We start from the raw sequence: 25,193 nt of genomic DNA on the forward strand, positions 1-25,193 counted from the left end.
TGGGAAAGGAATGGGTGACCAGTGCAAAGGTCTGCCCATTCTGTTAAAATCTAGAATCCTTGGAATACAAGCTGGCAAGAGCAGGTTTTTCTCTGTAAAATCTGAAATTAGGTATATCAAATATTTTCTTGTATATTTAGTCTAATTACAGATGACTCTTAGTTATCTCAACATAACACAGAATGTATTCAGCTTGAATCTTGATTTCTGCTTGTTTTCGTACTGAGAGTTTGTGTTGTCACGTCTGTCAACAAGTGCAAGCAACAACTTCTGTTTCTCTTGATCGGTAGTTGGCTATATTTTTTCTTTTAATGTCCCCACTTAGAGCCTCCAGATTACTTTTATTCTTTGGAGTACCTGTCTTTGTGTATATTTAAATATTATCAAAATGAATTGTATAGTCCCTGCAAATTCATTTGTTTCAACACATTTGCCATTACAAAACGTCAGAAAAAGGACCCCTCACCAATACTGCTTTGCCATTGTGGAATGGCAAGGAGGAAATATGTTTCACTCTAACTATTCAGGGACTAGATATTCAGGAGATATTGATTTGATTATGAACTGGTTCAGAGAAATCTAGCAACTATGTGATGTTAGAGATCCCCCCCCCCCCCCCCCCGAGATCTGCATATTGGAGGTGGGAAATGTGTGTGTGTTGTGCTTAAATAATTTCGTTGAAACAATTTATGGAGTTGATAAATCTTGAGAGAAGCAATCTCCAAACTTGCTTCAGTTAGAGACATCTGACTTCAGCAATGGCTGAGCATTTTATGGAACAGTTCAATCAGTTACTTTTTACTAGTTAAAGACGTTATCCTGGTATCATAGCTATTTTCCTAACCTATAATTACCTTCTACCACCCCAAAATTTCTTCTGCAATTGCAGCTGGAGAGTATGGTTTTATTACTTTTCCTGTGATTGCAATGTGGTTTTCCTAGCACTGGCGGATGCTATATTTTACCCTAGGAACCGTGATGTTTCACTTGTGGACAAACTAGATTTTTTTCAAGAGAATACGTGAAGATCAGAGTATTAATCCTACCAGCAAGGTAAATGACTCAAACTTTTTTTCTGTTTTTCTTTTTTGTTTGAAGGAACCAAGGCATGGACAGGCTTCCAGCAAGTACCAACCTCATCAAACAAGCAAAGTCATCAAATCCAAACAAGCAAAACTTAAAGCAGTGACTTTTCCAGGTATATGACTGGGAAGAAAGGTAAAATGTTATTTACTGAGACTTTGCAGGCTTTTTGTTCCAAAGCCCTTTTCTATGCAATAATATGTGCTCCCCATATGCAAAGCACGAGGGTGTGTGTGCATATATATGTGTATATGTTTGTTGATCCCAGATAGGTGGAATCCATCATAGCTGCTTGTATGTATATCATGTGTGTGTAATTAGTGCAAATACTTCCTTACGTGTTGGATTCACTGACGTGCTAGATCAGGGGCTACCAGATTGCTAATACTTGTTTATTATTTCAGACTTACAGACCCAGGATGCAAAGCTTGAAAAGGATAAGATGGAAAGTCCATGGAAGCACTCTCAACATATGCTGAAAACTAGGAGATTAAAAATAGCACCTCATCCTAGAGAGGTGATCCAGTGTTTGGAGAAAGATGGGAGATGTTGTCATAGGCTGAGTGACTTTTTCTCTCTTCTGTGGACATAGCTGGTCTTGCTGGCATCCACATATTTCCTGCAATACAGAAAAGAATCTTCAGGGCAGTTGCTGGTGTAAAGGGAGTATGGGAGCAGGCTTGCTTTGGGCTGCTTAGTATTGTTTTCTGTCCCTAAGCCAGTAAGGTCCTTCCTCTGTCCCCTGTTAAAACCTTCATCTTCCTTAGAAGAACAGGTGAGAGGACTTTGCTCTTTTCTCTGGAGCATGTCCTACAAGAAAGTTTAAACAACCTCCACTGTATTTGAATTATTTACAAATACAGCTTCCAAACTCTAGTGCTTTGGATATATTTCTAGTTTTATACTGATGACAGTTTTGAAGTCTGTAGCTCTGTATGCTTTCAACAGGCTTCCTTTAGCATTTGCTGTTTAGAGGCTTTAATATAGTGTTGGTGACAAACTATATACTGCATGCTTATTTATACTGTGTCTGGAATTTCCTGTCTTTTTCTTCTGTCAAATGTATGTAAATTCTTCCTGAAACAACACCCAGAAAAATCCTCCACCCAGATAGTTCAACCCCCTGAGATGATTTGAAGTTGCTTTTACTGTAGATAGAGTGAGTGCCTTCAAGGCTACTCGGTCATTCCTTACAAATGCTTGGTCTGAAAGGTGGCTGTTGTACTCATCAGCTTCATATCTCTATTTGCTTTTGCTGCATTAGCACTGTGATAGCTGGAGTGGGGAACAGTGGCTTTTCAGCTAGAAACTTCTCATGGCTGCAACTACAACACCAAATACTATTTTGAAATCTGAGATTTAAGAATGTGTGTCATGTGGTTTCCTACCTGTCGCATATTTATTTCCCTAAGAAAGAGGTCATATGTGAAATTTGGTCTCAGAAATGCTGAGTAATGCCTGTCTTGTATTGCCTGGCCATTAAAGCAGCAAATGCTGCCTTAATGACCCAGTGGGAAAAGAACAACAGGCAGCACAGGAAGAAAGTCATAGGAAGTATGGAGTTATATAGAACTCAGTGGGAGTTGTGTATCTGCACTGAGTTTCAGAGACAGTTAGATATCATTTATAATCACCAATTCAGCAAAGGCACTGGGAGGAGAGCCTAAAAACTTTCTTCAGATACAGATAGAGGAAATTTTAAAGAAAGAGATACAATTCCAGTAAGGCTGGTAAAGAAACCATGATACTCCAAGGAAAGGGAAACAAAGGCTAAAACGTAAGGATAATCAGGTTAATAAATCACTGAAGTTTAAAAGTGCAAGAATGAAGAAAGTTATTAGCTGGACCATTATTGCAAATTAAGGCTCTGTGGGTATCAAAACTGAGGAAATGCAGTATTTTAAAGCTGACAACTCTTTCAAGAGTGCAAAATAATTGTGTGATGAGGCTGTCGATGCCTATCTGAGTTTTCGGAATTGAAAAAGAAATCACTTGTGATCTCTTCTGGCCACTAGCCTAGCAAACATATGGAATACAAATGGAGCAAGGCTGGGTTTTTTTCTGTGGTTTGCATACAAACTCTCTTGCAGAAGCAGCAGGCAAAGCCAAGAGTAGAAAACTGGCGAAAAGATGAGGCATGGCTGGTTTAAAAGAAAAGCTGCTACCAACTGAGAGGCAGTGCTAGAAAACCTTGAATTTTTGCAAAGTCACAAGGTATGTGGAGACGCTGTGAAAATAATTAATTTCGCAAGAAGAGGTTCCTCAAAGGTGGTTTTCTGATGAATACATGTCTATAATACCAGTGCTGAACCTCTTTCAAGTGTGAATTTAAAAATATTTTTCTTGTAAAATGCCATTCTTGGATGTGACCACTGAATTCTAGTATAACCAGGAAATTTAAAAATTTTCCACTTCCTGCACTTTAAGTACATTCTTGTTTCTGAAATGTTCCAATGAAAATGCTGCCCTAAGTACAAAACAGGTCAGTGTTCTTGATGTCATTATTCAACCTACTTGACAACAGAAGCACTCGGCTTCTGTGAGCTGGAATATATTAGAGAAAAACACATTCCATTAATTACACTTTTTTTAGTTGTAACACTGAAGACTCTGTTTTCTTATATTCTGGTGGTTAAGCTGCTTTGTTTTGTGTCTGTTTTAGATTATATTTCAACTCCGGTGTGTGCATAAGTTAGAGGAGCATTGCCTTTTTTGCCATAACAGTTAAGAAAATACTTGCAGTATTGCCAGCTTGTTTGTATTAGGAGTCAGAATTTCTTTGGTGTGAAGAATGCATACACAGTCCTGTGTTCTGCAGCATAGTAGATGCATCCATCAGGTAGCTTTCTTGTTTTAACTCTGTTTTGGTGAGTATTATGGTTAAATTAATTTTTCTGTTTCACCTTTCTCCTAAAGCAGTACTGTCCTTTGCTCCTCTCTCTTTTCTTTCCTTGTGCACCAATTTATGCAGCTGAAGGTAGACAAACTCTACTTACTGTATTCATGTTCAACCCCGGAGAAGTCCCTCTGTCTTCAGGAATGGTGAGAGTCCACCAAAACTAATCTAACACCTTGCTGAGGCAGCTTTCCCCCCATCCCTCTTCCCCGTCCGCCCAGCTGCATGATCCCATGCCTTCATTTTTGTTGCTCAGATGAGCAGCAGAGTGAATACAAGCAGTAGAAATACAAAGCCATTTAGATAAGGGAGAGCATAAGAAATGATGTGCTGGCTTAGCCCACAGGTCCAACTCTGAAAGTGGCAACAGGAGACGTTAGTCAGGAAGAGCACATTAGCCAGGCCATGTTCTGAAGTCCACTCAGACCTTGCCTTAGTGTCTTATTGGCCTTATGTGCCTCAGTCTTTTGGTGGCTTCCTGCCTCATATGTCTGTGAGCAGAGAAGTACTTGGTCAGTTCTTGTTTTGCTTGAGTGAAATTAAGATTATTCACTCATGGACTTTGACCAGGTCTGAGACTGAGCTTTAATTCAAATGCAGGCTTGTTCATTGCATTGTCACAGACTTTGAAGACCAATAACAATTTCAGAGGAAATAAAACAGGATGAAGAAAGCAATAGTTAAGTTTGTCTGACCTTACAGGTTAAAGCAAATGAGCAAAGATAAATTTAAGTGCAATTAATATTCCCATATAACTACATATGTCAGCAGTCTTATTCCATAATCAGACTGTTGTTCCTGCTTATTGTAAAGCTGATTAAGCTAAACTAGAACACAGTACACTTATTCCAGAACAAAAATGTCCTTATGTGGAGTTAGTCAAAAACAGTTATTCTGAAATACCTGTTTGCAAAAGCTATTTAGAAAGATCTCCCTGTGTAGAAAAGGCCTATATTATTCAGTGCATACATTTCATGATTCAGATTAATATATTTTTCCAGCTTCTTTTGGTTTCCTGTAATAGAGATTTTTGTGTGGAATTTCTTTGAGATCGATAAATTGTAGAATGTCACAGAACCAGACTCCTCACTAAAGAATTAAAGCAGGCTGCAAGTAACAAAGAATTATTATTTTAAAAATGAAAAAAGTTACTTTTTGAAATGCTACAGATAAAAAAAAAATTAAATGTATTAGTATACGTCAGAAATGTGCTGAGTGATAGATTGTAAAGGACTGAATTTTAGCTACAGCCAAGATATATGCTTAATCCATGTCTGTCTTTGGTACAGGTCTTCCTTTGAGCTGAGATGGTCCTTGTGCTTGTTCTAATTTGTCAGCTGGCAGTGAAATCAAGAAGTGGGTATGTCAGCCTCTAGTTAGTGAAACGTTGTTATGCTCAAAATTCTGTTTATGGGCAAAGAGGAAGCACACCTTATATGTAAGTAAAGCCAAGAACTTACTGTTAGTATAATTGAAATCTTAAGAGTCTCATCATTATTAATCCAGATCTAACTGTCACAGAAGTATAATAATGCAGTTAGAGTACTTCTATAAAATCGTAGCACACATTCTTCTTAGTTTCTACCCTTTTTGGAGGTGTTATGCTCCCTCTTTCACTGCTATTCTTGGTCCTGAGGTCAGTGGTTTCATTCTGGTGATGGTGCTGGGGGGATGTTGCGGAGGGCTGTCAAGCATCTGGAGTCCTTCGCTGTAAAGAATATGATGTTCATGTTTATGGTTTCATCTTCCTTACTCTAGGATCCGCTTGGGGTCATTTTCATATGTTTGCAAACACACATTTACAGCTTCTTTCATTGGTCTGCACCACATTACATCCAAATTGACTGTATATGATGCCTTTTATGCATGGTAGATACTATTTCTTTGTTCTCTTTGTTACCCCTAAAACAAGTTTGGCCAGCTTCAGCTCTGCATTTCTTTGACCATTAGTTAGTTGTTTATGGCTGTGGGGTCTCCAGTGCCAAGCCCATGCCCCATTTGTTGTTATCATGTACCTGTACTCCTGTACGCTGCATCCTGTGTCTTCACTTCTCAAGGTCTCTGCTATCATGCCAGGCCTGTAATGCTCTTGTATTGCATCATTGTGTTACTATGTTATTTGACCTTTTAAAACTAGAAGTTAGCTCAAAGTATATTGCATATTTTTATTAAAAAATGTATTATGTAGTGAATGATGGAAAACAAAGGTAATGACAAGGATAGTTAGGCGCTGAAATCGTCTGATTCTTTCTCAAACACCTCTGGTGAAAGAAAAAACAGTCTCCCCAGGCAAACAAACATCTGCCAGGTTTAGTTGATTCTGCTTTGAACTAAATAATCTCTTGATGTCTCTGACAGCCCTGTTTTTCTCTATTATTAGTTTGTTTTTCTTATCTTAAAAAAATGCATTATGCATTCTGAAAAGGGAAAGTCTTTCTTATCTCCTTTGTCTGTTTGATGGACTCTGCATATGATATATTGATGCATGTTTCCAGAAAGGCTGCAACAGGGTTTAGGTTTGCAAAGCTTAAAAACTGCCTTGTTTATTCCAGTCTGCATTGTTATATTTTTTTATCATGTCATCATTTATTATATACGAAGAATTACTTATTTCACAATAATCTATTAAAATGATCACAAAATGAAATTCATGATGAATGGATTGCTATTTCTTACTGAATTTGCATAGGTTACATACTTAGAGATTATTTCCTTTTTTGATTGAGAAAACCATGCCTGAATTCTCTAGCTTTGGGGGGGGGGGTGAGGGTGGGGGCAGGGAGAAGGCTGGTGGGAGGGAAGGATATAGTTAGTAAGTTCTCTTTTGCATCTTTTCTTCTCCAGTCACATCCTGCTTGTTGTGGTCCTGACTTCACCTGGCATTTCTTTAATATCAATGGACACAGCCCTCTAATTCATCATTTCCTCCAGAGCTGCAATGCTGAACCACAGTCTGGACAGGACATCTTGATACACAGAAGGGAGATCTCTAATCCTATACCATATCCTTAATGATTAAATCAAGATAAATTAGCGGTGGCAAAATCTTTTTCCAGTCAATTTTTATTTTTTTTATTTTTAATGCAGGATTACTTGCAACAGCATACTATTGAATATTTTGCCTGGGCCTTGCCTAAAGATCTGCTAACATGGGCAGGGACCTCACACAGTCCCACAGCGTGATCCCTTTTCCTTCCATGTAGCTCCATTTTAACAATGTAGCCCTCCTGTTACTCCAGTCTGGACTGTGAAGCTTGGCTGATTTTACTTTGTTGTTCCCATCCTGGGACCCATCATACATGTACAGCTTTTGCAGTTCATTCTAGTTCTGACCGAAGAGAAGGAAAACATGGGCAAGATCTTCCTTTATGTAGAACTTACAGCGTCTACTCCAACATATGCAGACCTGATCCGAGAGGGTTTCAGGCACATTCACACAATGGATGCTGCATTCAAAGAAGTATATCAGAGACACTGCAGAGAAATTAGGGATTTTGACCAGAGGCAGCAGAAAGAGAAGCAAGAATTCCTTAGGTAGAAAAAAGACTGTATGGTCTCATCCTAACTGTATTCTGATAATGTGAATTCAATTCTTCTATCCTATATCTTTTGCTAGAGCTATAACCTGTTGGCTAAAACCAGTATTTAGAAGAGCTTTCAGACATGGAGAAAAAGGAGATGTGATGTATGCAGTTAGACACAATATAAATTCCTTGGCCCTGAGACTGACTTAAATGGAATCTGCCTAGTACTCCCTCAAGGAAATGTTTTCAGCAGATTTTGTTTTGGAAGTGGTTAATTCTGATGAGGTAACTGGAGGAGTAGCTAAAGTGAGACATAAAATTCAAGGCTATGAAGATTTGAAGACCTGGGTAATTTGGGGAATACATTAGCTAACATAACTTCCAAAGCGGTGCAGGACTCTTACTCTATATTTAACTTTGATTGCTTTAGGAGATGTAAAAAAAAGTTTTGTCCTTGTTAATATTTGGATTGCCTTTGAACTATTTAATATTTCTTCTTTTTCTCTTCCCTTCTTTCTCTTCCCACCATGTGTTTTCAACTTTACAGGAAAAAAAAAAAAAAAAGCAATTACTGCAAGAGAACAGAGAGCTGAAGAATCTGAAACAATTCCTGCATCTTCACCCAAAAGTATTCTGCAATTCTGAGATTTCAGGTGTGTCAGAAAAATATTTTTGTCTGGAACCAACTTTAGGTGAAATGTTATCCTATGGAAACCAGAAGACAGTACCGCCAAAATAGTTCAGACATAAATGTCCACTCATATTCCAGGCTGAATCTTCATGGGATATACTCTGATGGCCAACCATCAGATTTTCCTGTCCTGATTAGGAATAGGCAAAGTGCCAATATGAAAGTTCAGAGAAGAAATCAGTTTATATATTTGATTCTAGTCCCTTTGATCCACATAAACCTGAATCCCCCCCATCATGATTTCCCTACTGTAAGAATGGATTAAAATGGTTTGTGAGGATGAAAATATCAGCTGGATACTTAAAATTTTTTATAGTAAGTGTTTGCATTAGGTCTTACCTGAATTGAGGTAGTCTCAAATGAAAGGAAATGCAGTTCACAGTGATGTATCTTATTGCCAACACCTCCACCAGGAGCTGGAAGTGCACTGATCAGCAGCAGAACCTTTGAGAGGGAAGGAGTAAATTAGGGGTGCCTTGCCACTTTTAGCTATTGTGTAATATGACGTAGTATATGGACTTACTACGTAATGTCTATTGGAAACTTAATGATTAGTTAATGATCACACAGCATTTTGAAGATGCAGAATGTAACTTACTGTCCAAAGTAGCACTCTGAGTTAGGATATTATCTTCAAATTCTATGCATTCATTGACTCTCTAAGAACTATTTTATGAACTAGAAGAATAATGGATGGAGGATTGTTTACATAGTTATTAGCTGTTGCAGAACAGTAAAGCTATACCAGAAAGCTTACTCTCTGCATATGCACTCTGTTCTGGAATAAAAGCATACTTTGTGAGGGAATTCATATTTAGTCTAAGATAGCATCTACTTAAGTGCTGTTCTGGAATAATGTAGTTTTCAAAAGGTCTCCCAGCCAGTTCCTCTATATAGACAAAGACACCCAGAAGTAGTATTTAGGTACTCACATACATAGCTTTATTGTGTGCTGATTATGCTTAGCGGTTGGTAGGGTTGTTTGTTTGTTTCCTGATTTGGACAGTACTAAAGATACCTACATACATTCTTAATTCCCAAGGGCAGAACAGGGGGGATTTCTCAAAAGTACCTTGAAACACACTGACATTTTGCCCCAATCGCTTCTGTCTTTTGAAAGTCCACCATAAACAAGGCCCATAATGCTGGCATACAGCCAGTTCCTGTGATCATAAGAATACATAATTGCACAGAAACTATGTTAATGTATCAGCTGTGTTACCAAAGGTGAACTAAAACAGATACATTTCTTGTCAAATATTACATCCAAGAGGATGAGACTACAGACCTGTAGAAGTTTTTATATTCTAAAATGCACCTTTTCCATCCTTTTGAACTGTCAGATTAAGTTATATGAATGACAGTCTGATTTTTTTTCTCCTGTGACTTCAGGCACATCACTTCTCTCCTAGCTTTCAGAAATGGATGTTATCTGGTAGTTTTTGGCTGTCCAATCTGAAAATACCTTGTTCCTTGTTTAGAAAAATGTGTATATATTACCCTAGAAAAAATAAGTGAACTGTGTTAAACTGAATGCCAGCAAACCAAAGCCACTCCAGATTTCTAATTCTTCACCAACTGTAAAATAAGAGTAATGCAACATACCTTACAGATGGTAAATAGAATAGCTGATAAATTTTAGACAATAAAATGATTAAGGACAAAAATCAACCATAGTTCAGCATTAGATATCAGGGAATATATGGATTTATGTCAGTCACTATAGATGCAGCCCTTGGGTTCCAGGGAAGCTGCCAGTGCAGACCTTTGCCATGACAAATCTTGCTGTGCCATCTGCTTGTGTCTTATGTCCACCAAAAGAAATGCCAGCTTTATTCCTGAGCAGCATTATCATATGCTCTCGGTGCAACCTTTGTTGAAAGTAATCCATGTTTTTTGTCACTCTTACCAGAGTGGGAGGAAGGAGAGATCACAAATAAGAGTGGATGTGGCTGGAAGGGAAGGAGAGCACAAGAGCCCTAATTCAGGATGGACAGCAGGGCCTGCCTTACCGCTGAAGTGGAAAGCACGCTGGCTTGGCTTGGCATCACCTAATCAGGGCGCTGCGCGGGGCGGAAGAGCCCTCAGGGCCCCGGGCCGTGTGTGCGAGACAATAAAGGGCCATAGCGCGAACCTGCACCGCCTCGGCACTGCCAGAGCCCTGCTTCCCCCCTCCCTGCGGCGGGCAGAGCCGCGGCGGCGAGTCCCGGCGCCCCGCCCCGCGGCGTAAGAAGGGAGCAGCCCGCCCCGCCCCGCCAGCAGGAGGCGTTGGGGGGGGGGCGGGGGAAGAGGGGTGCGCTCGCAGCCGCCGCGGCGCTGGCGGGACCGTTAAGCTGCTGCCCCGCGGCGGGCGTGGGCGTTCCAGCGCGCGGCGTCAGTTAACGGCCTGCTCGTTTTGGCGGGAGCGCCCCGCCCCTCGCTCCGGCGGGAAAAGCCTCTGGTTTGTTCCCGAAGGAGGAGGCGGAGAGGCTCTGGCAGCCTGAACTGGTTTAGGGAGTTCAGATCCCTACACGCCGGGGTACTGTAAGCACTCACTGCCTTGCTCTGTCAGAGGCACTCGTGGATGAGCAATGCATTAATTATTCATGTAATTTTGACGAGGAATTTTGGTGCTCCGCAGGGTAGTGAGATTCTGTGGTGTCTGACCCTTTTTGGAACATAAATTTACATCCCCTGAAAGGGCAGCTGGCAAGGAAAAGGCAAATAGTGTGTTGATAGACGATTAATCATTTATTTTCCTCTGAATCAGTAAATGTGAAATTCCAGCACAGCACGCCTCAGGGGAGGTCAAGAGGAGGAGGGAACAGATCACTAACTATGGTACAAGAGGCCCAAACTCACCTCCAGTGAAGTCGGCAGCAGAGTTTCTGTCAGTTCAAAAGCAGTTTATTAACTCCAAGATTGTGTTTGGGCCAAGTCCCTGTCACATCAACAGCATGTGTCTGTCCAAAGAAGCGCAGCAAGCAGGTCTTGCTCATACATCCTAATGAATAGCTCCTGGGGCAGTAACAGCAGGGTCAGGGCATCTGAGGTGATGGAGATGTATTTGTGTTTCTTCATAAAGATCCTCACTTCTTATGTACTTGCTCTGTTGTCTCAGACTTATATCTTCTTACCTGGCTCGTTGCAGTCAGTGATGCTTGGAGTCATCCAGGTCTTCAGTGTGTGGAGACATTGGTAACAGGAAGATTCTCCATAAAACTGAAGGATTTTGTTCATCCCTAAAGCTTTTAGCAGGGTGTGGTATAATTTCTCCTTTTTCCTTCCTAGCCAGCGGGAAGGCACAGGTCTGGGTCTGTCTAGTTTTTCTGCTCTGAGATGCCAATTGCCTAAGGATGAGGAGTGGGAGAGTAGTCCCGTGACCTGTTTAGCTGTGCTTGGTGTGCAGGATTATGTGCATTTCAGGAGGGTTTTTCAATGGAGAAGGGAGTTGTAATATAATTGTAATGCCTTTTGTATTACTTGTTTTTCTTCCTTGAGTATCTGAAGCTAAGGGATCATTAAAATCACATCAGCAAGTATTTTTTATGTTTGTTAATATTTTAAAACAATTATTTTTCCCACTGATACAAGGCATGGTTTGAAGGCGTGTTTTCTCATTTCCTAATTGTTGAGATTCTGAAAAAGAAAGAAATACCTCCTGATGCTATCAGAAACAAGTGATTTTATAGGAACATTTCCATGAAGTACTAAAAGGAGGGACCCCATTGTATTTTCACTGCAGAAACCACATAAGCTTATTTTAAAATTATAACATTCTTTCTGTTTTCCCGTCTTCTGTATACACAACATTCTTACAAGCAAGTTTTGCCAGCCTTAAGTATCCATTTGAAAGCCGAGAAAAGCTATTTGCACATATTTATTCTAAATTACCCATGTCCTCTGTTAGACGTAGCCCATCTTGTAGTTTCAAAATAAACCAGTTTTATATAGTTTTCATGGATTTTTACTAACAAGGATGAACAAGCAAGCGTATACATAAATCTAGATGAGCTAATTTACGAAACTTCTGGTAAGCCATAGCTGGAAGAGTGAAGGTAAGCTCACAATTAAGACTGAAGCAACCAGTCTACCAAATCATAAAACTGATATGGCGGGTAATAAAATCATATTTATAAGGAACTACTTAGTGTTCATTTTTCTTGCTTTTGTAAAATCTAAGGAGGTGATAATTAGCTTTTTATTTGGCCATGCCAGCAGCAAGTACCTATTCTGGTTCTAGGCCGTGCTTATAGACACAAAGAGGGCAGTGAAGCCGTATTGGTGTACTGACATGGCAAGTTAACCATGAAAAACCATGAAATAAGCTCTCTGTATGTGTATTTTTCCATAATAAAACCTCCAGATTTTTATTACCCTTCATTTATTCTTTTCATTATTACAGGCATTACTTGCATATCTTCAGCAGCTATTAAGTATTGTGAACTCCAGCAAAGAACCTGAAAACAAATACAGCTTTATAGTCTACTCTCAAGATACATGACTAAGGAGTTGTAGTCTTCTCAACAGCACTGTTTTCTGGGCTTTGTGTCACAGAAAGAGGAGGAAGCTGAGCTGTTGTATAGCCTTTCCATTTCCCTTTGTGTCTGCAACTCTACTTACTTTTGTTATAAAAACACAGTCTGCCTTTAACTTTCTCACCAGAATAAATTCTACTAATGAGAAATCGTTTAAAGTGTTCCTACCTCCAGACTCATACTTGGATGCAAGATTCTCACAATGGAACAAGATCTTTTTTCTTAATACCTGTTAAACTCTTTCTAGTCAAATTGGTTCACCTGAGAGTAACACAATGGATTTTCTCCTTTCATTCTGGTAGGTCAGATAATGAAGAGCTGGAAATAGAATCTGAGTTTAAATCCATATGTGATGGCATACAGAGAAGGTTGAAAGACTTTTCTAAAAGTACATTCATTTAGTCATGTATTGCCACCCCAACACTATCTTTGTTTGCATTTCTCAGTACTGATCAATACTTGATTGCCTGCCCTTTCATGATGAAGGCCTTGGAGGATCAAGTAGTCCAAGAAGAACCAGGATACCACGATGATGAGGTATATTTATGGTTCACTGAAAAATATGTGCAGCAAATGTCATCCAAAGATATTTTTATAGTATTATGAAATCACAGAGAAGCAGGAGGTCCCCAAAGACCATCAGGGAGTTCAATGCATTTAAAATTTTGTTATGGTCCAATACAAAGAAAATCTCACACTCCTACTCCCTATAGAGTCTTGCTCTTCAGATTTAAGTACTTTTCATTAACCTCTCAAAAACCATGCTCAGGTTTTCCTGGATTATTAGTACTGCTTAATACTTTACACCTTTATATTGAATGCAAGGAGACTGTCAGTTAATTTTATGCTTCCTGAAAAGGCTGAGAAACTGTGGAGGAAAGAATCAAGAAGATGCCCATAACGTAGATTTTATTAGCATCGTAGAAGATTGCTTGGTGGTGAAGGTATATTTTATGAAGAAGGTGATAGGAAACGTGTAGGCCTTCTTGGCTCACAGTGGCTTTGCTTATTTTAGCAGTTCAATAGACTATGTATTATTATGGAAAAATCATTTCAAGGTTTAAGAATTTAAAATAGACACATAGTGAAATACAGGAGGTTATAAGAAAAAGCAAAATGTTTTTCTTTTTTCTGTGGTTTTTTTTTTTTTTTTAGGAATCCTTTTTTCAGGATATTGATTTGCTACAAAAGCATGGAATTGTAAGTATAAGCAATGCCTTTACCACACAGAATTGTCCATGCAAGGCTATTTTAAGGTTATTTCTAAAAACATACATTGATACAAATAATTGAAATTCCTCATAATAAATTCTAAATAAGCATCATTTGAGGACAGACTTTGTCTTTGGTGAAAGGACAGGTTTCAGAAAATCTTATTCACATCAAATTACTAAATAAAATGGCAAAATATTCAAAGTATTTAGCACCCAACAATTCTTGAAAAACCAACCAGATGCCAATTTATTTGAAAATTGTATGATAGATTACTTCCTGCTTCTGCCAATCTCCTGCATTTTTGACGCCTGTGAAATTATACTGTGACAATTGCTGCTATACTATTTTCAGAATACTGGTGAAGAAGAGGGTAGAGTGGGAGTGAAGAAAGTATTAGTAGCTAGAGAAATAGGCAGTTAGTTTTCTTCTTCATCAGATACAGTTTCCTATAACCTTTATCATCATCATCATTATTATCATATAAACATCACCTATTTATTGGAATTACTATTGCTATATACTTATCTAGGAGACTGGCTCAACCCTGTTATGCTTAGTGTTCTATAAACACAGAATTAAAAAGTTGGCTTTGCCCCAAATAATTTAACATTTAACTCTTTGATAAATGACTACAGATGGATACACACAGGGAGGACACAGACACAATGAGACAGCATTAGTCAGCATGGTAGTTACTGGACTCAGCTTGTCAGCAGTCTAATTGTTGTCACCTTTTTATTGGCAATTCATTGATGGTGAGTTTTAAAGAAAGCTTTGAAGAAGAATAATGAGGTAGGGAGCTCCAACCATGGGACAACATAGTAAAACTACACAAATTCTTGTTTAAAAATTTAACAAGTAGACCAAAGAGGCTGGCCTCAGGAGCTGAAAGGTGGTAACCTGAGCCTGTCAGTATTGAGTAAGACATGGTACATACAGACTGTCACTAAGGCATGAAAGATCTTGAAAATAAAGGCAGACTTGGGCTGTTCTTCATATTGCAGTTTTTGGAGACAGATCTGGTTTAAGAGTTTCCTGTTCCTTTTCCTTTTTTTCTTCCTTTCAATTGGTCAGTCCCACACCCCTTTGGAAGTTGTTCTCAGCTGTGCTCATGAAACTGTGTGTGACTATATGATGATCCATAGCTATTAAATTATCTTGCTTAAAGAAATAGTTTTTGTGGTTTTAGATTTTTTTTTTCCTGGGAGTAGAGAGAGAACTATTTAATAGATCTGACACTGTGGCCACAAACAAAGCCAGACTGGCATAACCAAGGCTATGGTCTGATGTCCAGAAGTGTTTGGTAGGAATTAAGGTGCTATAATACCACAGCCTTTGCTGAGTATTCCCACCCCCACAGCATGCCTCTTCTGTGACATCTGCTTTTGTGGCCACCCTGCAAACTGGATTAGTGAATCAACGCATCCAAAATGTATCACAACAAAGAATGTTTTATAGTTTTTGGTTTTAAATTCTGGATCTTTTCCACTTCAGAAGCATATAACTGGGACAGAGTTGTGACATAATAAGGTACAGGATCAGGACAAGCAGCAGGTGTAAGAGGGGATGTATGTCAGTATTTTCAGCACTGCTGCTGAACACGTGATAGTATCAAACTACAGTCTAAGAAGTAGTAAATCCTAGCATCTTCGTAGGTAAATTAGCTGTTGGTGAAAGCTGTACGTGTGTGGGAGAGAGCAAGAACTTCTATAACCACATCTACCACTCTAGGAATTGTAACACGGAAAAGCCTTTAGTTTGGTGTGACCAGAAAGCAAGCCCATGAAGAAACACAAAAACTGGGTAATGCTTTTATAGTTGTGGTATAGAAACATGATCTTTGCCGCAGTAGTCTGTTATCTTAATTGAAAAACACATTATGAACAACAAGCTCAATGCTTTTTATATTACTGGTTATTATATCCTTTTGGGTAGAAGTTATTTTTATTCATGACTGATTTTGCCTCATCCATCCTTATTCATATAATAATCAAAAAATATATCACAAGATGAGAAGTAAGCTTCCCAGTGAACGTGATTAATTTATCCCATAGTCCCCCTCCACTCTTATGTCCTATGCACCCACACACTCTAGATAAATAGATGATACACCAAGTTCATATTTTTTTTTAAAGAAAGAACTTGCCTGGAGATGGTAAGTTGAAATATTATCCCAAAAGTTGTGCATGGTATGTTTTCTTGTGAGTAATCTATTATTTTGCCTTTAAGTTTCCAGTGATGTCAGAATCATAAAAAAGGAAAGTTCTCAGCAAAATCTGTCACTATGGCTCTGACTGAAGTCATGATGTACCCACTACATTAAAAATTCCAGTAAATTTGTTCTATCTCAAAGTGTACATTGGATCTGGCAGGTTATATGTATTTTAAATTGGACTTACTGTGAACATTCAGAAACAACACAGTGGTTAAAGTCAGCTTTGAATGAGTCAGCTGCCACCAATTTGTGAGAGTCAGCTTCCAGCTATCCCTGATCAGATTATCTGGTTTACAGATTATCTGTGCTATGGTACCAAGGACAGCTTGAGTTTGATAGGGTTTATTAGGTCGGGCTCCACACTCTGAAATAATCCATATTACTTCTTTACTATCAGCTTGGATCTAAAAAGATGCACAGAACAGAGACAGGTAAGCACAACTGGACTCGAGATGCCTTTCTCACAAAAGCATCAGGATGTCTCTGCACCATGATCCCACATACCAATGTTACTCAAATTTTTCTTTTATTTGGGAGTTACTGTCTCCTATTACACTACATCACAAAGAGTTTAATGTAAATCTGTTTCTTTCTTGGTGACAATACACATGCATATGAATGTATAATATAATGTGTTTCAAAAACTGACTTTGCTTTCTAGATGTTAACTTTCTTGAGTACTCACAGAAGGGGACTTTCTTCACAGAATGTAGCTGATATTAAAAAATTGAAGTCAGTAGGGATCTGCACTATCAAAGGAATCCAGATGACAACAAGACGGGCACTGTGCAATGTGAAAGGGCTTTCAGAAGCCAAAGTGGACAAGATTAAAGAAGCAGCAAACAAGCTTATTGTAAGCAAATCACTTTCCTGATGGTTTAAATGTTGGCTGTCCTCTCCAAAATGCTATTCAAAATTTTCTTAAAAGCATTTTTCTTCGCATCATCAAGATAATTCTGAAAATGATTCTGCTTGTTACTACTTTTTACTATATTTTATACTCTATAACAACTGGACAAGTATTGTGATGCTTTTCATATCCAACCTGTGTAAATGAGACTAGGGTGGAGAGAGGATACTTAGGTGGGATATCACACTACCTTCAGGTTAAAGCTAAACAAAATAAACCTCTCATGTTCTCTTTGGTTTTCTAGGAACCAGGCTTCCTGACTGCTTTTGAGTACAGTGAAAAACGGAAGATGGTATTTCATATTACTACTGGCAGCCAGGAATTTGAGTAAGTTTAGCTTTATTTAAATCATACCTTAATCCAAATTATTGTTGCTAATGAGACACGAAAGGGCAAATACTCAGCTAGGACATGTAGGTTATAAAACCTTGTATTTGGGGCTAGGGCTGGCTCAAAGTCACCTGTGTGAGTAAGCAACAAAACCAAGTTTCTGAGGACTTTATACAGTGATTGTAAATAAATAAAGTTTGCATCCAAATATCCTGATTGTATCATCATTTTTTCACCTAGTGGAAACAATCTCTAGGACTGAGGTCAAAATGGTAACTCAAAAGCTCTCCTGAGATAATTTTATGGAACATTATCTTTCCACAGATATTTTCTCTCTTCTTTCTTTCCAGTAATAATTTTTATAGCTTTTCTCTTTAACACAGACCCGAAAGGTGAGACAGAGTTAATTCTTTGTATATCAGTGATTATTTAGTGTACTGTACTTAATGCATCAAGTGAGGGTCTTTAGTACAGAAATAACTTCTCTTACAGTAGCAAAAATTCCTCTTTTTTACTTTCCTCTTGTGATTCTGTGGATTTAAGTATATCATAATTCTCTCCCCTTCTCCAGTAAACTGCTGGGTGGTGGGATTGAAAGCATGGCAATCACTGAGGCCTTTGGAGGTAAGAAGAAACTCATTTAATGAGTTTTATCGAGCAGATAAAGAACTGCAACATAGTTTAGATTTTAAATCAAGCTGGATTTCTACTATCAAACTTACCACACTGTAGTCATAACAAATAAGTACCTGCATGAGTGCAAGCAGAAAGAATCCACTTTTAGTGTTTTCTCTTTTTTTTTCTTGATTTGTTTGCAGATTAAGTTTGAGCTGAGCAATCATTAGACCTGGGACCATGCTGATTCAGTACATCATACCATTATTCATATTTTTATTAACATTATTGTATACAAAGGATTTCCCTGATACATTATCTGTTCCTTCCCAGTAGGGAAACTGACACAAAAGATATTCTGTTTATGCACACTTAGTATGCATTCAATTTCATATAAGATTAAGAAGTCACACCCAATTTATAATTGTAGTAACTCTGATCAGTTGGTGGTTGATATTGCAACAACAGTCATAATAGTTTGTGAAAAACAGTAATCCTTGCTTTTGAAAAGACGTACTAGAGACTCAAACGATTTGATAAAATGAGATTAATCACCATACATTTCTTGATCATTTTACTAAAAATGAAACTGAGTCTGGTCAGTGGAATAATTAACCATTCCCCTTTCCCCCTCCCCTATTAACAGCTTTATCACGGATGCCTTCTGGTATTTAACTTCCAGATAGAAAAGTAGAAATGAACTTAGCAATCAAGCATGATATATTTCAAATTAAAACATTTCACATTTTGCTTTTCATGGAAGACATTTCTACTGTGCATAACACAACCTATTAAGTGATGTTAAAGATACAAAAGACAGAGATGCAGATGAATTTTGTAACAAAGAATGTTTTCTTATTGCAATAATGCATGAATTTTGCAAACTCAGAAAAAATGACTTTTTTTCTTTATTTAATAGAGTTCAGGACAGGAAAAACTCAGCTATCTCACACCCTTTGTGGTAGGTGTACTATCTTAATACTGAGAATTTCTCTCTGAGCCCATCTATTGCAAAAATATCAGGATTTGACACAGATAGAGACAAGTCAGAATCCTTTATCTCTAGAAATACATTCAAAAAGATCTTGCTGACTCCTATCTCCATTAATTGTGTTTGAGTAGAGAACTCACATAAATGGTTTCCTTTGAGTACTGCCCATATCAATGCATGTTTTGCCGTAAGGAGAGAGAGAAGGCAACAGACTGCCTTACAGAAACCAGTGAAACACTGTCTAAAAAAACAGAGCAAAATATGTGTTCTGGGTAGACAGGGACATTGCTTAAAAAGGGCAAAAGCAAGGTTCTTTCTCAGCAACTGTTTTAATTTCCTGGTTTCAACAGGCTTTGCTGAATATGACATTCTGAAAGGGCATAGCATGCTACTAGCCAGCATTAACTGCATAAACAAAGACTTTGGCAGTTATCATGTTTGGGCAGTGCCAAGCAAAGCAGGACTCCAATGCCTCAGTGTTATCTCACTACATATAAACAATAGTAAATAATAACTAATGTAACTACTAATGCTGTTGAAATATAGTTAACTAGACACTGGATAGGCAAACATTCACTTAAATAAACCACATATTATAATGGGTATTATGGATCCTTCTGGAAAAATGGGGCTTCTTCCATTTAGTCCAATCTAATGGTGAAATTAGTCAGCAGAGTTGTATCCTTTTGCATGAATGATTACAAATAAATGAACTGAGTATTTTAATTTATTCACTACTAAGACTATAAAACCACAGTCACTAACTATTCATATACCAGCAAAGATTAATATCCAAATAATGATTTGATCATACAAATTAGAGCTGGAAAAAAACTATTAAATCAATACTATTAATTTTAGGCAGAAGATTAAGAGGATGTTTTGTGTATAAGTAATTCTTAATAATATCCTTAAGTATTTTCAATGCAAAATACACAGATTTCGTGATGGCACTGAGTAAAACACAATTTTAACACCATTGATTAAATCTCATCTGATCTCCAATAGAGAAAAAGCGGCTCAAATTTATCCTCAAGCTGGTGGTAAAACTTGACTTACTCTTGATTTCCATGTTGAGTACAAACTAGTGGTTCTTTGTACTCTTGTTATGGATAAGTGGTCACTGTGTTTTATTAAAAATAATAATAGAGCAAGAAAACATTTTTCCTACTTTTTCATTTTGATCTTCTATGATTTACTCTAGTGACAGCTCAGCTTCCAGGACCAGATGGCTACACAGGTGGGAAGATTATCTTCATTGATACTGAAAACACTTTGTATCTTTGAGACTGTTGAAAGCTATAGGTAGGACTGGAAAGATGGTTCATTTTGTTATAAGTATAACCAAATAGGAGGTTCTAGATAGCTCCATACATGTGAAATATTATGGAATAGTGTCTAATCTACTTTATCACAATGAGGGAAAGTCATTAAGTTTACTCTTATCATAAATGACCAACGTCGAAAGCCTGGACAGCACAGTGTGTAGTGGTCAGAAGGCAGTGTTTTTTCTCTCTGTCATTTCATGCAATCTAACCTGGATTAGTTTGGGTTAGGATACAGATTTTATTTTAACTGTTTTTCTGGAGATCTGATACACCTTCTTTGTGACAGAATGTGATAGAAGCTTTTCTATTTACTTCAAAAGCAATTCATCTAAGCACTAAACACTATTTTTACCTCTTCATGTCTGTGGTAGACTGTGTATAAATAGTTTTGGCTCACTGCTATGTTCCTAGAGCACAAAATCCATATGTCAAAAAAGCCCCCCAAACCCAAAATAATTATCATCATGAGCCCTAAACTATCTTTAGGATATGTGGGACAGTGTGAAGAGAAAAGTCAAAGTCTTCTCTAAGGTCAAAATATTCCTTTTTTTTTGTTCTATAGTTCTATTTTGGAATGGGGTTTTATTATTTTCAGAGCATGGTTTGTACAAAGAGAAATCCTTAACAATGACTAATGTCAGCCGACCGGACCGTCTTCGTGACATTGCTGATCGCTTCAGTGTTGACCATGATGCAGTACTTGACAACGTGCTGTATGCACGTGCATACACCAGTAAGACCATCATTGCAACTGGCAGAATATCCATATTTTTTTCTCTAAGACTCCTATTTTAATGGTTCTCTGTTTATTGACTGAAATTTCCCACTGAAAATCATAAAGAATGTTTTGTTGCTAACAAAAGGAGTTATAACCTTGCTTCCATTTTCTGTTTCTGGTGCTGTACTGTAGCACACTTGCTCAGTGTAAGTATTCCAGCTCAGCTGCACTGCGTAAACAATAAAGTTTTGCAGTTTGCAGCAACATTAAGTGAACCCTGCCAGGTATGTGATAGGTGTCAGAGTACTACCCTAGTATCTGTTGCTCCTTGGAAGTAACAGAACATCAAATATGTTATCATGAGTGCTTGAATATAAGCTAATTCTATAAATGCTGTTGAGAAATTCTCTATGATTTTCTGAACAAAACTTTATAGAGAAGGCTTCATGCACTTCATGACAAGACATTGCATTAAAACTTCAAGGAAACAATGGGGCTTTTGCTTTCTGAATACAACATGAACGTGAATACTGTGAGTAATACAGTGTTCTCTGTTATGTAATTTGATGTTGAATTCAAATGTTTGTATTGATTTTCATATTTCAACACACAACAAAAAGTTGTCTTGATGCATAGTTTCTGAGATTTTTCATGGAGAAGTTTTGCTAGTTGGGTAAAGGGTAACTGGTACCTGCAGAAGCACAGGCAGCATTGGGTATCGTAGAGGGCAGCTCATTAGTCGGAGATTGGTTTTAAAACTGCTAGCAGTGAAACAATAAACAGTGTAGACATTTCAAGTGGAATTTTAAAATACAGAGTGCAAATCTGGCTTTTGTTGCTTCACAGCTTTTCTTTCTGATTCTAATTTCATTTGACAACTGTACTTCCCACCAGGCGAACATCAGATGGAGTTGCTTGACTATGTAGCAGCCAAGTTCCATGAGGAAGCTGGTATCTTCAAGCTATTGGTACAAGACTTCAATATTTTTCTTTCATTTCTTACTGCTTTCAGAATAGGTTTTCCTATTTTCTTCCACTATAATTATCTAGCATAATTACAATGCAGATCATAGACTCCATTATGGCACTCTTCCGTGTGGATTTCAGTGGTCGTGGAGAGTTGGCTGAACGGCAACAGAAACTTGCTCAGATGCTGTCAAGGCTCCAGAAAATATCAGAAGGTAGGAGAAACATTGCAAAATATGGAAAACACGAGCAGGAATTACTGAAACAATAGTTATTGATAGCCCAGCATAACAACCTAGTAGCTGCAGTGTATTATCAACCAGGCATTGAACTAGGAATCCTTCCACACTTTACACTTCAAGTGGTTACCAAAAAGAAATAAAAAAGATCAAACTGATGAAAAAACATATTATTTCAAGGTGACAGGCTAAGGATTCTTGAAAATTATTCAGTACTTAGAATCTTCCTAGACATACTTTTAAAAGAATTCCCAAATGAGAGGACAGGTTGGCGAAGTCTCATAAGTACTACAGCTGAAGTCAAAGAGGAGCAAAGTTAGGCCCTCCCTTGATTAACTCCTGCCATCAGAGACAAAAAATATTTGCTTCTTTTTTAGTTGTGAAGTGCTTCAGCAGCAACCTTGCTTTTACCATGCATGTGAGAATATGTTTGAATTATAATTTGATATATTCTTCTTTCTTGACGTTGTTTTCTATTGCAGAATATAACGTGGCTGTGTTTGTGACCAATCAGATGACTGCTGATCCAGGAGCAACTATGACGTAAGATACTTTTCCCCTCACCTTCTTTTTAAATTTCTTCTGTTTTACATATTTAACAGAGATGAGAAATGAGATTGTATGGAGTGAGAGGCACAGATATAAAGGTACACTCCTCATTTTTAAAGTTTCAGACTAGAATGTCATTGGTCCTTCTGGTATGATGAATCATTCATAAATGACACTTGTGAGTTTCCCTCAGTTTTCTTACTGAGTTTTTTTAATGTTGATCAGCTGTTTGGCATGATGACCACTTTCACTGTGATTTGAAATAAGAAAGCAAACCATAACAATTTTTGGAAGAAAAACCACCAGATTTTCTTTTGGAGTAGCTTATAAACAAAGTTTAAGGATTCTATTTCTTATGCCTCTTGAACTTTATGAGAGCAAAATAATGCTAGCATTGAGCATTTGAACATCCTATCTTGAGACAGGTGTGTAAAAGTCCTCTTTTGATTCATTTACCTATTTATTATTCATTACTGAGTTCAATATGCCTTGTATGAGAGTTAATCAGAGTGCTAATGTATGGAATTTGCACAGTGAATATCAATATTTTCTTGCTAATTCAGCTTTCAGGCAGACCCAAAAAAGCCCATTGGGGGCCACATCCTTGCGCATGCTTCAACTACCAGGATTAGTTTGAGGAAAGGGAGAGGGGAGCTGCGTATTGCAAAGATATATGACAGGTAAATCACCTTTTCTTTACAGGAAGGAAGCTGTGTTATGAGTAAGGTTAAGGTGATGAAGTTCACTGAAGTACTGAAAGTACTGAAACTTCATAACTTGATAACTGATTCATGGTTTCAAATTAACTATGTTTCTATATGGTATGCTGAGAGAAAATGTGAAAAGACAAACCAATTAACAGACTTAAAGTTCTGTTTAACATATCAAGTATATTAAATTATATAATCTTTCATCATAAATCCTACTAGATGCTCATCTCCTGAAGAAGATTGTCAAATAGTTTGGTAAAATTGGTGGTCCCTTGGCAGGAAAGATCCTGCTGTTTAATTATGAAGCTGTTTAATTATGAAGTTTTGCTGACAAGATGAGTATCATTTTACCTAGTAGGCTGTGACAGACACAAGTCATTACAAATTGTATTAGTGGAATTAGTATATTTATAGAGAGACCCAGTGTTCCTGGTCAGGAACTAAGAAATGGAAGTGAAGGTTTACATAGACAGAATCTTTGCTTCTCCTGCACCTCCTCCTTTCCCCTCCCTGTAGTTCTCATCTTAAAAGAGGTATATTTCACATTTTCTGATCTTGATAATCTTCATCACTTTCTACAATTTGCACTCAACCATAAGGTGTCAAAATATTCCATGTTGCTTCTTATACTTAGATCATTTTGGGAACTATGCCACAAGTGCATTTAACATGGGAGAAAAACAATTTCATGTTTCTCTTCTCTCTGCAGCCCTGAGATGCCTGAAAATGAAGCTACATTTGCAATAACTGCTGGCGGGATTGGGGATGCCAAAGAATAGGCAGAAAACTGATGTAAATGTACAGCTGTAAACAAACTAGGCAGCTGGGATGGAGACGTGTGCAAGGTCATTGAATCCCTAGCTTCATTTTTATCTTTTGGGGATCATTTGAGATATTTTTGGAGGACACTGGAATGAGCTCTGTACAGTTCAGTTTTATTGATCTCGATATAATTTGTTTCATCTTAGGGTCTTTGTTTTTCAGTTGAACTTTCAGCAAAGATTTAAAAAATAAACTTGTGAATTGTTCAAAGAATCCTTTCCCTATATTTTGTGAAAATTAAAGCTGTCTTTTCACATCAGCTTAATGTACTCTTTTTCAGTTTCTTTAAAAGTGAATGTCTGTGAAGTAGAATTGAATAGTGTGAAATGGAACAGAATTGGAATAAACATAGTTTTAAGTGACCGATGGAAAAGAGTGGCAGGGCAAGAACCCAAGAACTTGATGGAATCTCATGAACAGTAGAGGAACAGTAGTTGCTTGAAAATATGTTTTTAGGCATTTTTATCTTGACTAGATTATTTTGGTCTTTTTATTTAGCACTTACACTTTTGGAGGGAATTTTTAAAATTGTTTTTATTTATTAAAGCTAAAAATAAAAATAATAAATTAGAATGGCACTCTGCTTATGTCTGGGTGCTTTGAATCAGACTCCATTCAATAATTTCTGTGAACATCCATGACAAAAATAAACAGGATGCAACCCAGTATTTTAAATCCTGTAGTCTAGTTCCCTAAGAAAACAAGCATGCATGATTGCCTTGCCGGTCTCCTCCTAATGTCAATGAGAATAGTAAAGATCAGATTTTGTTAATGAAAAAGCATAAGGAAACAGAAGCAGTGGCTGGATAGAGGAGAGAGACTGACACTAGTTCTTTCACTGAGGGAAAGACACTTTGCACTTAGCTTGCTGTCT

At 37.7% G+C, this 25,193-nt stretch overlaps 1 protein-coding gene and 1 long non-coding RNA gene across 2 annotated transcripts; one reads left to right on the forward strand and one right to left on the reverse strand.

The window, feature by feature from the left end:
• Window positions 1–1,461: 1,461 nt before the first annotated feature.
• LOC112984531 (uncharacterized) lies at window positions 1,462–10,423 on the reverse strand. The gene is made up of 3 exons (XR_003259520.2): window positions 10,207–10,423; window positions 8,534–8,638; window positions 1,462–1,702 (listed from the first exon to the last, which is right to left on the reverse strand). It is a non-coding gene; the product is annotated as an uncharacterized LOC112984531 (long non-coding RNA).
• DMC1 (DNA meiotic recombinase 1) lies at window positions 1,699–24,869 on the forward strand. The gene is made up of 15 exons (XM_026102377.2): window positions 1,699–5,417; window positions 6,824–8,156; window positions 13,158–13,248; window positions 13,867–13,911; window positions 16,848–16,994; window positions 17,296–17,378; window positions 17,953–18,005; window positions 18,916–18,957; window positions 20,192–20,264; window positions 20,957–21,048; window positions 21,928–22,001; window positions 22,100–22,214; window positions 22,721–22,781; window positions 23,351–23,467; window positions 24,207–24,869. Exons 3-15 carry the CDS (start codon window positions 13,189–13,191, stop codon window positions 24,274–24,276), a joined length of 1,032 nt encoding a protein of 343 aa, XP_025958162.2. The 5' UTR covers window positions 1,699–5,417; window positions 6,824–8,156; window positions 13,158–13,188; the 3' UTR covers window positions 24,277–24,869.
• Window positions 24,870–25,193: the final 324 nt, after the last annotated feature.

The sequence above is a fragment of the Dromaius novaehollandiae genome, chromosome 1, assembly GCF_036370855.1.
Source record: "Dromaius novaehollandiae isolate bDroNov1 chromosome 1, bDroNov1.hap1, whole genome shotgun sequence".
Lineage (NCBI taxonomy): Eukaryota > Metazoa > Chordata > Aves > Casuariiformes > Dromaiidae > Dromaius > Dromaius novaehollandiae.

What these genes read in the sequence shown, in the direction of transcription:
- DMC1 (XM_026102377.2), top strand. Translation starts at nt 13,189, where the DNA reads ATGATGAAGGCCTTGGAGGATCAAGTAGTCCAAGAAGAACCAGGATAC. An exon ending in AAGCAGCAAACAAGCTTATT is followed by an intron (nt 16,995 to 17,295) that starts GTAAGCAAATCA and finishes TTGGTTTTCTAG; the next exon opens with GAACCAGGCTTCCTGACTGC. An exon ending in ATTGATACTGAAAACACTTT is followed by an intron (nt 20,265 to 20,956) that starts GTATCTTTGAGA and finishes GACTAATGTCAG; the next exon opens with CCGACCGGACCGTCTTCGTG.